Source organism: Pseudorca crassidens, chromosome 3 (genome assembly GCF_039906515.1).
Source record: "Pseudorca crassidens isolate mPseCra1 chromosome 3, mPseCra1.hap1, whole genome shotgun sequence".
In the NCBI taxonomy this organism is placed as follows: Eukaryota; Metazoa; Chordata; class Mammalia; order Artiodactyla; family Delphinidae; genus Pseudorca; species Pseudorca crassidens.
The window spans coordinates 51,643,843-51,655,984 of record NC_090298.1 but is presented as its reverse complement, the minus strand read 5'-3'; the positions used below and the strand labels follow the sequence as shown (position 1 = coordinate 51,655,984).

Genomic DNA, 12,142 nt, shown 5'->3' with positions numbered 1-12,142 from the left:
CATAAAATAAATACTTAGCACAGATAAGAAGAAAAATCATTACAACGCAGTATAACACGTGTTTGATGGCTCAGCCTGGGTGAAAGTTGTCTTGGGGAGGGAGGCAGAGGTAGTGAGGAGTTAATAATGGAGGTAAATTTTAAAAGGAAAAATAAAAATTAGCCAAATAAAGGAGAGCACACACTCCAAGCAAAAGAAAAAAAGGGGTTGGGGGGACACTGGGGAAGGCATGGATACGCAAGGAAACTTGACATCTTCACAAAACATCAGTGAAAAGGAATCCTGGAAATTCCCAGATCTAACATTCATGATTTTTTCCATTTACAAATATACCTACAGGATCATGACATACAGTGAATCTTTCATTTTGATTAGGGACAAATTTGAATCATGAATAATATAAGACTAGTATACTGACGATGACTTCTGAGATACCAGGGTAACAGTGATTGGTGATGTTGATAAGGAATAGGAAAAGGAGGTTTTCATGTAAAGATGGATTTAATTTTGATATCTAAAATAGAGATGTTTCCTAAAGGCAACTCAGAATGAGGGACAAGAGCCCAGAAGAAATATTTGGCCTTGTCTCCTAGAGTTCAGAATGTTAGTATACGTGTGGTAACTGAATCCATGCTATCAAATAGATCAATCAAGGATACTGAAGCCAGCAAAAAAAAAAAAAAAAAAAAGACTAAATATTTCTTATACATGTCCACTTTAATTCAGTTTTAATGCAAGGGGTATAAATAGAGTGCTTACTCTATGCCCAATATTAGCCTACCAAAACCAGGCTCAACGATGAGGGAAGCACATGGATAAAGAAGTAAAGACAAGGGTAAAAATAATGTGCTTTTAAGTCGATGCTATTGTAAGTGTCAGTAAGAAACAGGTGACTACATCAAGCAAGTAAGGTAGTACTAGGTTACAGGGTTTTAATTACATACTACAGTAAAGACTTTGAATCTTATCCTTTAGGTCTCAGTGTTCACTAATTTTTAAGAAAGAAAGACATACGAAAATTTGGGGGAGTAAAAACCCTTGAAGATGATTTTCTTGGGGCATATTTGTCAGAATCACTGCTTTAAACAATGGTGGGGCACTGTAGGTGTTTCAGCAATGAGTACTGTGATGAAAGTGATATTGAGGAAAACCATACTTAAAGGCCTATGGTGAGCATTGGTGGGATAAAGGATAGGAGGCAATGTATAACCTTGAGACATGGATTTTATAGTGAGACAGATGTAGGTTCAACTCCCAGCTCTAGCTACTTATTAGTTATGTGACTTTGAGCAAATTACAACCTATTCATACCTTAATTTATTCATAGGTAAAATGGGAATGATAATTCCTATCTAAAGAGCTGTGATGAGAATTAATGAAATGATTAAATACATATAAATAATACTAAAATGAATACAAGAGCTTTGGTCTGTCACTGTTTATTCCAGTAATGATAATTACAAAATCATCTGGCAATCCAATTAAACCAAGCATAATTAAAATCTGAATCATAAAATTAAATCATTCTTTAACTCTAGTTGTAACTGATTTTTTAAAATGCCAGATTAAAAAAAAATAACTATCTCAAATCATCTCAGAAGTTGCAAATATTACGGACCACAGATCATTTTATGAATTGGTTCAATGAACACTTACTGAATGTGTACCATGTAAAACATGCTGTGCTATGTATAGCAGGAGATTAAAAAATGAGTGAGATATAGACCCTAATCTCTTTTATAATTCAGAACAAAGGGCAAATTAAGAGTTTTACCTGACTAACTCGATTTACTTCCTCCTCTTCTTCCTCAGCTTCCTCTCCAAATGAAAGTAAACTAAAATTTCTGATCAGAAATAAAGAAAAAAAAAAAAAGAAGGAAAAAAGAATTAAAGAAAAAATTTAGGAAGAAAAAGTTAAACAAAACTTATAAATATCCTACTTTCAAAGCAATAGAACCATTAAATACACTAAGTCAAGCATGACAGAAATAATTAAAGCTTTTTATAGTTACCAAAACTGGTGAGCAAAATGGGGATTTCTAAAAAACTAATAAACATATAGCTCTGAGAGTACTACAAATGGGAAGCAATTTATCTAGTGTCTGCCAAAACAATCTTAATATTTTAAAATTAATAAGTTAAACAAAATTGTCAAAAAAAGCAATAAATTTAGCTAACCAAATGGTACATGGGAAGAAAAATCAAGTTTGTCTTTTTTGAGCCTTCAAATTAATATATCACAAGGAAGATAAATAATAAGTTATTAAAACTCTCCTTTCAAATATTGGAAAAATAAAAGATTTGGCCACAAAAGAGGAATTTCATTTAAAAACTTAGATATAATCAATAACTACCACATCATCCCTATTATATTTGCTATGAATTAAAAACAAAAACATCCAACTTTTGGGCTTGTTGTCAAGATAAATCACAGTTATGGAATATTATATCTGAATATAGTGACAGTGACCTTTCACCCAGAAATAAATTAGTTAAAATAAATAATTAAAAATAAAAGGAAATCAAATATAAAGCTGTATAAGAAGTTATTTTCCCACAAGATAGCAACGGCTTATTAAAGTGTCTGGCTCATATGTGACAGTTTAATAATAGCAACTTAACTTACTTACATTGTAGGATATCAAGAAAAGAAATGAATATATATTGAATACCTACACTATTGGGTGTTTTCAAATTCCCCTTCTCATTTAATCTTCATTATAACCAGGTGTTGTATTATAAATCTCCATTTTATAAGATGGGGAAACTGAAGCTCAGAAAGATTAATAAACTTTGCTTCTTATAACTGGCGCAGGCAGTATTATACTTAAAACTGTCTGACTCTAACACTTGTAAGTACAATAAAATCCCTAATACGACGCTACAGTTCAGTAAAAAAGTTGAAATCCAACTCTCTGATATCTATTTTAATAAAATAGACAGAATAATCTAAAGAACATTGTTCACAAATTACTGAAATTTATTAAAAGAAGAAATTTCTATTTTTAGAAAACTATCCTTAGGAAATAATACAGAAACAGCTCTATGTTTAAATATATTTATAATAAGATTATCTTAATAGCACCAAAAAATAAGAGTGAAAAGTTAAATAATGTAACCAGGTGATCATTATATCCTTCATACTTTACTTTCTAAGTTCTTTATCCTGAGCATATATTAATGGAAAAACAAGTAAAAAACAAAAAAATTTCTCAATAACTCATTTACATAAATAAGTCTTATAGTGATCATAAATATTTACCTACTTTTTAACACAGATTTCATATGGACATCGCAGACAATACTTATTTACCTTAAGTTTTTAAAGTTATATATTGTATTTGAATATAAGAAATGTACATTTAGAAAAACACACGCACAATATAATTGAGATAGTACCTCTTGGTCCAAACTGACCTCCCCTCACTACTAAACAATTGTTACTAAAGGAAATAAAGTGAACTAAATGAACCAGTGTTGCTTTTCAAGCTGAGGAGAAAATCTTTCTGCTCTGATTATTACTTTGTGCCTCTGGGTTTCAATTTCTTTACTTCCTCCTCTGGTTTCTCTTTTTTTGGCTTTTTTATTTCTCTTGGAATGATGTCATCAAAAGGATTAAACAAAACCTATGGAAAGAAATATTTTGAAAACACGATTCAATTTTATAAAATTTCACAAAAACTTAAAACCAATATTTAATTATGTTGCCATTAGTGTCTATAATTTTTCCTCACATAACCACTACAAGCATAATGATATATACTTCCACTTACATGGCCTCACTGGATTCTCCCAGTAATCCAATATGCTACTAAGTAAAAGGTATTTTATCCCTATTTTACAAAAGGGAAAAATATTCAAGAAAACATAACACATAGTAAGAGAGACAAACTCAGGTATTTTGACTCCAAATCAAATGCTCTAAGGTCCTTGCTTCCTCAATGAAGAATCACTCTTAAATTACCTAAGATATCACTTCACTGGGCTAAATAAACCTAATTCATCCAGCTTTCCATTATGAGTCCAGTATTGCACTCATTGGATTACCAGCTGAAGTTTTATCTTTGAATTCGAAATCTTCAATTAAAAAAGTTCTTAATCAGAAACTGTGACTAAATTACAGAGATAAAATCTAAGTAGTGATGTTAATTTCATCTAATAATTTAACAATACAAATAATCAATTTCTCTTAAGTGATAATTTAAGTAATGTATCCCATAATAATCACGCTCCTACCTCACAACATTTTATTTTGTGTGGATTACGTGGTCTTTCTTCATCATCAATGTCTACTTCTGTCAGTCGTAGCATGTTATATACTGTATCCCCTGTAATCTAACAAATAAAAAAGAAAATTTAATTGAAAAATAGTAAATTCATTCTTTGAAATAAGGGAGGACTTTTGAAAATATTTTTTAAATAACTGAAAGGGAATTTCATATTGTTATATAAGAGTATATGCATTAAATGGTATAAAAAAGCAACATCATCCTAAGGGGAAAAGGCATTGATGAAGTTTAATCCCTCAGTAAGATTTCTGAGAAATTTCCAATATATACTTAATGTCAGTTTTTATTAAAAATATAATGCCAAATAACCTCCTTCTGAATGACTACTTTTTGTTCAAACATTATAAACAAATTTACACTTTAGAATAGGGTAGAACAAGCAAATAACAATAACAATGTGGTAAGTGCTCTGCAGACATTATTAAAGGCATTCTCCAAAGAGATAAAGTTGATTGTTTTTAGAGGTCGGCCATGTCTGCTAGAGTGGGCTAAATACATATTTCAGGGAATCCTATACAGAACATCCAATGATTCCACTTTTGGTTTGTTTTACTTTTAGCAAGGATACGAAAGAGTAATATAACCCAGATAACTTCTAAGCCCTGGAAGTTATATCAAATAAAAGAGAAATGGAATTTTTAAAAAAGACATTATCTCATTTAATCCTCAAAACATCCTAAAAGTAGGTACTATCATTATCTTGCTTTTCCAGATAAGAAAATTGCGGTTCAAAGAAGTTATACAGCCGACAGTGACGGCCATTCTGACTTGTAACCACTATGCTATACTTTGTCTCTAATGTGTAAGTTATATAACATCAATTGTAAACAGTGGTGCAGAATGGCAACATAAATCTCATTTTATTATATACTTATTTTTTGTAAAAAATAGGAAGGAAAATCTGTGAACATCAGACAACCTGTGTTGGAGTGACTCAAATGCACCAATGCATATTTCTTAATCCACGTTAAGTATTAAGCAACAATACTGTATTGAATGTTTTTGGCATGACTCCTCTTATTCAACATTTCTAAAAAGTTCTAAAATAATACCAGTTTTCCAGTTGTGCTAAGTGTGTTCTTTCCCTTTTCATCTTTTGTCTAAGATGGGGGAAACCATTCTTGTTGAACCAGCAGAGGGAGCTGATGCACTAGTGATGTCTAACACACCTAAGACTTAATAAAACTATCTGGGAAAATACTGGAATATTTATGAAAAGGGAGAAGCATGAGAAAAAAAAAATCTTCAGAATCCTTTTAAAGAAAACTATTGAAAATTCTATGGAAATGATAATCTCTGATATGATGTTAAATGTAAGCAGGATTAAATAGGTATTGTTCAAAGTAATATTTCAGGTAAAAAGTTTTAATGTTGGGACTTCCCTGGTGGAGCAGTGGTTAAGAATCCACTTGCCAATGCAGGGGACATGGGTTCGATCCCGGGTCCAGGAAGATCCCACATGTGGAGCAACTAAGCCTATGTGCCCCAACTACTGAGCCTGTGCTCTAGAACCCGCGAGCCACAACTACTGAAGCCCGCGTGCTTACAGCCCGTGCTCCACAACAAGAGAAGCCACCGCAATGAGTAGCCCGCACACTGCAACGAAGAGTAGCCCCCGCTCGCTGCAACTAGAGAAAGCCCAGGCACAGCAGTGAAGACCCAACGCAGCCAAAAATAAATAAGTTTATTTAAAAAAAAAAGTTTTAATGTTAACACAAGTTCCACTTTAAACTGAAGGGAATTCATCATTAACAAGATAAACTTTAAACTACTAAATGTTATTACCTAGGTGTCTTTCTAAAAATTTTAAAACAGTAGCAGCTGAGTGACGTAATAGTTAATAATACCATTAATACAATTTTAGAAAACAGAAAAATTTAAAGTTAAAACCAATGACTTGTTTGAAAAACACACACAAAAATTCAGGTGGTTCCTCATAGTTTATTATAACAGGAATATACAGTATTCCATCATTTTTAGAAATAATAAATAAATATCCTAGGGAATATTTTTATGAAGGCAGCTCTTAGATAAGTTGATCATATATATCATAGAAGCTTAAGATAACTGGATACGAACCTTTCCAAAGATGGTGTGCTTATTGTTAAGTTCATCTGCTCGACCCAGTGTAAAGAAAAACTGACTGCCATTATCATGAGGACCAGCATTTGCCATGGCAACCAGTCCTCTCCGATTAAAACGCAACCGTGAGTGGAATTCATCCTGAAGCATTAAAAAAAAAAGATTTAGTGAATGTCCTCAGTTATAAGGCCCTTCATATTTCAGCTAACAAGCAAGGTCCCATACAACTTCTAACCAAAAATGCTGAAGTTTTATTTAGCTGATTTTCACATATAATCAAATCCAATATCTACAGTTCCTGCAATTCTATTAAACTTCACTAGCCTGTAAGTATCTTCTAAATATACTCAGCCACAAATTTAGCCTGTTTTGTGGAAAGCTTACTACTTACACAGAGGAAGGGTACTCAAGGGGAATGGATTTCTGAGTCATTTCCCTATTCTTCTCATCTCTCAAAGCCATCTAAGCATTTAGAACCTTCTATTTTTTTTTCTCCAGGATAACTACTTTTGAATCATTACAGAGTCTTCAACTATTCCCTTCCTGACCCCATTCTAAATGTCATGAAACAATTGTTTTCTTCTTATTTTTTAATTCAAGAAATCTAGTATGATTATGTTATGTGCTTCACTGTGTTTTTTAAAGTCCTAAGTTGAATCATCTCTGAACTGGCACTGGTCCCATTTGACAGTTTTCAAAAGAGCAGGAGCAAGCCATTCTAAGGTGGTTTTCTTGCTAGGGCAGGATTACATAACATATACATTAGTCTCTTAGTTAATAGAAGACCTGATACTAGACTCATTTATAATATAGGCATGTTATGTAATCAATGTTTTTCAGAAAGGAAGTTCTGTTTCCTTAATAAATTCGTCTCAAGGGATTTGAACTCAAAGGATCATAACTCTGGATACTGTATTAAAAATGACCTAATTGAAAAACTTACCAAGATATCTGTATCATTTGAATATAATAAGCAAAAATCTCAATTTAGAAAGGAACTGTCACAAAGAGCTATTCTGTTAAACCAAATAATAGAATAAAGGAATGCTTCCTACCAGATGGAGGCTCTAAAATAATGAGATATCTCAATTTTGTAAAATATAAAATAGTCTAACAGTGACATTTGAGACTCTTTTATAACCATTTCACATGCTCTAAGGCCACTATCATATGAAAATTAAAGCAAACAGTTGAAGTATTTTTCTCAAGAATCATACAGTAACCCAATATAAAATTAAAGGAAATTCCAGATACTCTATCTTACTAGTATAAATTTGAAGTTTTTAAAAATTCACATATTTTAAGAGCTATTGATGCTTACTCATTAAAAGAACATAATATTGATACCATCAGATTAATAAATAACCCTGCTTTTAGCTTTTACTTGAACCCCCTGCTATCCTTTATATCTTAATTATGACATTAACTTTTTTTCTTTTTAGATCTATGTTGGCAGTTAACAAAACACTGACCTATTCTTGATTAAAACCCACAGCTCTTCTAACTTTTATGTTGCTTCTTCCTTCTGTTTCCCCTTCTGATTTCTTGTTACAGCATGCATTTTGTGCTACAGAGGTCTATTGTGTACAATTTAAAATGAATTCTGCTATGGACTGAATTGTGTCCTCTCATAGTTCGTATGTTGAAGCGCTAACCTACAATGTGACTGTACTGGAGATAGGTCCCATAAGAAGATGAAAAAGGTTAAATGACTTCACAAGAGTGAAGTCCTAATCCAGTAGGGCTGGTGCCCTTAATAGAAGAGGAAGAAACACTAGGACGTTCTCTCTCCACCATGGGAAGACACAGCAAGAAGGCAGCCATTTGTAAGCCAGGAAGAGAAGCTTCACAGAACTGTATGCTAGCACCTTGATCTTGGACTTCCTAGCCTCCAGAACTGTGAGAAATAAATTCCTATTGTTTAAACCACCCAGTCAGAGGTATTTTGTTATAGCAGTTCAAGCAGATTAATATAAATTCTATACAGTGTTAAATAAAATGTTTTAAAATAGGATGGCATATGCAATGTTCTAGAAATGTTTTACACATACAAAGTTGCCGAGATCAGATACAGTCAGATATCGGGAAATCTGTTACATAGTCTTTTTTTCTGACTCACATTTTCCTCACTACCACCTTTAGCTCCATCTGGATTCAATCTAGCGTAAAACGTTGTGACAAGACAACTTAGAAAGAATGCTTGATGGGGTAAGTGCTGCTCTTATTCTGTATAATCCTAAATATATGATAGACCCGATTTTGTGCACTAATGTAAAATGCATTTTCTTCTATGGGGGACAATCATTTTTAATTAAGCAATCCAAGCTGACTTGAAAATAGATAAAAAATATTCAGTCTCACCTTGAATGGGGCTCCATAGATAGACTCTCCACCAGTCCCTGTACCAGTAGGATCTCCCCCTTGGACTATAAAACCAGGTACAACTCTATGAAATATGGTGTTGTCATAATATGCTGGAAGAAAATAAAAAGAATTTATCATTCTTTTTCTGATTTTTCATTGTTAGTGTAAAGAACTGCAACAGATTTCTGTATGTTAATCTTGTATCCTGCTACCTTGCTAAAATTGTTTATCAGTTCTAATAGTTTTTGTGTGGTGTCTAAGTTTTCTACATAGAGTATCATATCATCTTCATATAATGACAATTTTACCTCTTCCCTTCCAATTTGGATACCTTTTATTGCTTTTTCTTGTCTGACTGCTATGGCTAGGACTTCCAATACTATGTTGAATAGAAGTGGTGAGAGTGGGCATCCTTGTCTGGTTCCAGATTTTGGCAAGAAAGCTTTCAGTTTTTCACCACTGATTATTATGTTGGCTGTGGGTTTGTCATAAATAGCGTTTATTATGGTGAGATATGTTTACTTCATACCCACTTTGGTGAGAGTTTTTATCATGAATGGATGCTGAATTTTATCAAATGCTTTTTCTGCATTTATTGAGATGATCATGTGGTTTTTGTTTTTTCTTTTGTTGACAAAACAATCCCTTTTAAAATCACATAAAAAATAAAATATGTAGGAATAAACCTGACCAAGGAGGTGAAAGACCTATATGCTGAGAACTATGAAACATTGATAAAGGAAACTGAAAATGATTCAAAGAAATGGAAAGATATCCCATGCTCTTAGACTGGAACAATTAATATTGTTAAAATGACCATACTACCCAAAGCAATCTACATATTTAATGTGATCCCTATAAATTACCTATGACATTTTTCATGGAACTAGATCTACTAATCCTAAAATTTATATGGAACCACAAAAGACCCAGAATTGCCAAGCAATCCTGAGAAAAAAGAACAAGGGTGGAGGCATAACTCTCCAAGACTTCAGACAATACTACAGAACCACAGCAATCAAAACACTGTGGTATTGACCCCAAAACAGATATATGGATCAAGAGAAAGGAATAGAGGGCACACACCTATGGTCAATTGATCTTCAACAAAGGAGGCAAAAATACACAACAGAGAAAAGACAGTCTCTTCAACAAGTGGTATTGGGAAAGTTGGACAGCTGCATGTAAATCAATGAACTTAGAACACTCCCTCACACCAAACACAAATACAAACTCAAAATGGCTTAAAGACTTAAATGGAAGACATGACACCATAAGACTCCTAGAAGAGAACATAAGCAAAACATTCTCTGACATAAATCAATGCTTTATGCAATTGATTTAGCAATGCTAATCAATTAGCAATGCTTTCTTAGGTCAGTCTCCCAAAACAAAAGAAATAAAAGCAAAAGTAAACAAATGGGACCTAATCAAACTTACAAGCTTTTGCACAGCAAAGAAAACCATATACAAAGTGAAAAGACAATCTACAGAATGGGAGAAATTATTTGCAAAACATGAGACTGACAGGGATTAATATCAACAATATACAAACAGCTCAATATAAACAAAGAAACAACCCAATCAAAAATGGGCAGAAGATGTAAATAGACATTTCTCCAAAGAAGACATACAGATGGCTAACAGGCACATAAAAAGTTGCTCAACATCACTAATAATTAGAGAAATGCAAATCAAAACTATAATGAGGTATCACCTCACACCAGTCAGAATGGCCATCATGAAAAAGTCTACAAATAATAAATGCTGAAGAGGTGTGGAAAAAAGGGAACCCTCCTACACTGTTGGTGGGAATGTAAATTGGTGCAGCCACTATGGAGAACAGTATGGAGGTTCCTTAAAATAACTTAAAATAGAGTTACCATATGATCCAGCAATCCCACTCCTGGGCATATATCCAGAAAAGACAAAAACTGAAATTTGAAAAGATACATGCACCCCATTGTTCATACGGCATTATTTACAATAGCCAAGACATGGAAGCAACCTAAGTGTCCATCAACAGCTGAACGGATAAAGAAGATGTGGTGTGTGTATATATATATATATATATATATATATATATATATATGTATATATTACTTAGCCATAAAAAGGAATGAAATAATACCATTGGCAGCAACATGAATGGACTACAGATTATCATATAAAGTGAAGTAAGTCAGAGAAAGACAAATATCATATGATATCACTTATATGTGGAATCTAAAAAATGATACAAATGAACTTAATTACAAAACAGAAAGAGACTCACAGACATAGAAAACATAGAAAACAAACTTATGGTTACCAAAGGGGAAAGGGGTGGGGAGGGATAAAACAGGAGTTTGGGATTAACAGATACACACTACTATATATATAAAATAGATAAACAACAAGGACCAATGTATAGCACAGAAAACTATATCTTGCAATAACCTATAATGGAAAAAAATCTGAGAGAGAATATCTATCTACCTATATCTATATATATATCTTAATTACTTTGTTGTACACCTGAAACTAATACAACATTGTAAATCAACCATACTTTAATAAAAGAAAAATTTATCAATGTCTAAAACTAAGTGTATCTATAGTTATCAGAGTAAATACAACTAGTCACAAGATTTTTTCCCCCAGAACGTTAAATAGGCTCCTAAACCAAAATCTTTTCTTCTGTATTATAAAATATCTACTCAAGGGGTTTCCCTGGTGGCGCAGTGGTTGAGAGTCCGCCTGCCGATGCAGGGGACGCGGGTTCGTGCCCCAGTCCGGGAAGATCCCACATGCCGCAGAGCGGCTGGGCCCGTGAGCCATGGCTGCTGAGCCTGTGCGTCCGGAGCCTGTGCTCCGCAATGGGAGAGGCCACAACAATGAGAGGCCCGCGTACTGCAAAAAAAAAAAAAAAAAAATCTACTCAAAATGGAACAATTTCTATAGAAACCATGGTAGTGGTTGTTTCATATCTACTTTCAGGATTCTCTTAAACTCCGGATTACAGTTTTCAAAATAAAAATTGGAGAGTTTTGGTATAGATCTGTGGTTCTCAACTGCGGTGAGGAGAAGCAGCATTTTTCTCCCTAGGGGACACTTGTCAATGTCTAGAAATATTTGGTTTTCACACATGGGAGATGTTACTGGCATCTAGTAGGTAGAGGCCAGGGATACTGGTAAACATCCTACAAAGCACAGGAAGCCCCTACAACAAAGAATTACTGGCTCAAAATGTCAACAGTCCTGGAGATTGAGAAACCCTCATAGAGATAAATACCTTACCTCCTAATTCTTCCTCTTCTCCCCATAGAAAATTAACTTATATAAACAACATACAAACCCAAAATATATCAAAATTACTCACTGATTATAGGTCTAGCACCATCAATGCACCACCCTCAAGAAATTTT

The 12,142-nt window shown here is 33.4% G+C and overlaps 1 protein-coding gene across 2 annotated transcripts in view; it reads right to left on the bottom strand.

The window, feature by feature from the left end:
* The window catches only part of CWC27 (CWC27 spliceosome associated cyclophilin), a 244,869-nt gene that overhangs the window by 217,022 nt on the left and 15,705 nt on the right, over positions 1-12,142 (bottom strand). For both annotated transcript variants that reach the window (XR_010941973.1, XM_067730804.1), the window contains exons 3-7: positions 8,733-8,845; positions 6,369-6,512; positions 4,237-4,335; positions 3,523-3,626; positions 1,775-1,844 (exon numbers count right to left, since the gene is read on the bottom strand). Coding sequence is in view for 1 of the 2 variants with exons in the window: in XM_067730804.1 (XP_067586905.1) it covers positions 1,775-1,844; positions 3,523-3,626; positions 4,237-4,335; positions 6,369-6,512; positions 8,733-8,845 (530 nt within the window). In the remaining variant the exon portion in view is untranslated. The remainder of the gene's footprint in view (positions 1-1,774; positions 1,845-3,522; positions 3,627-4,236; positions 4,336-6,368; positions 6,513-8,732; positions 8,846-12,142) is intronic.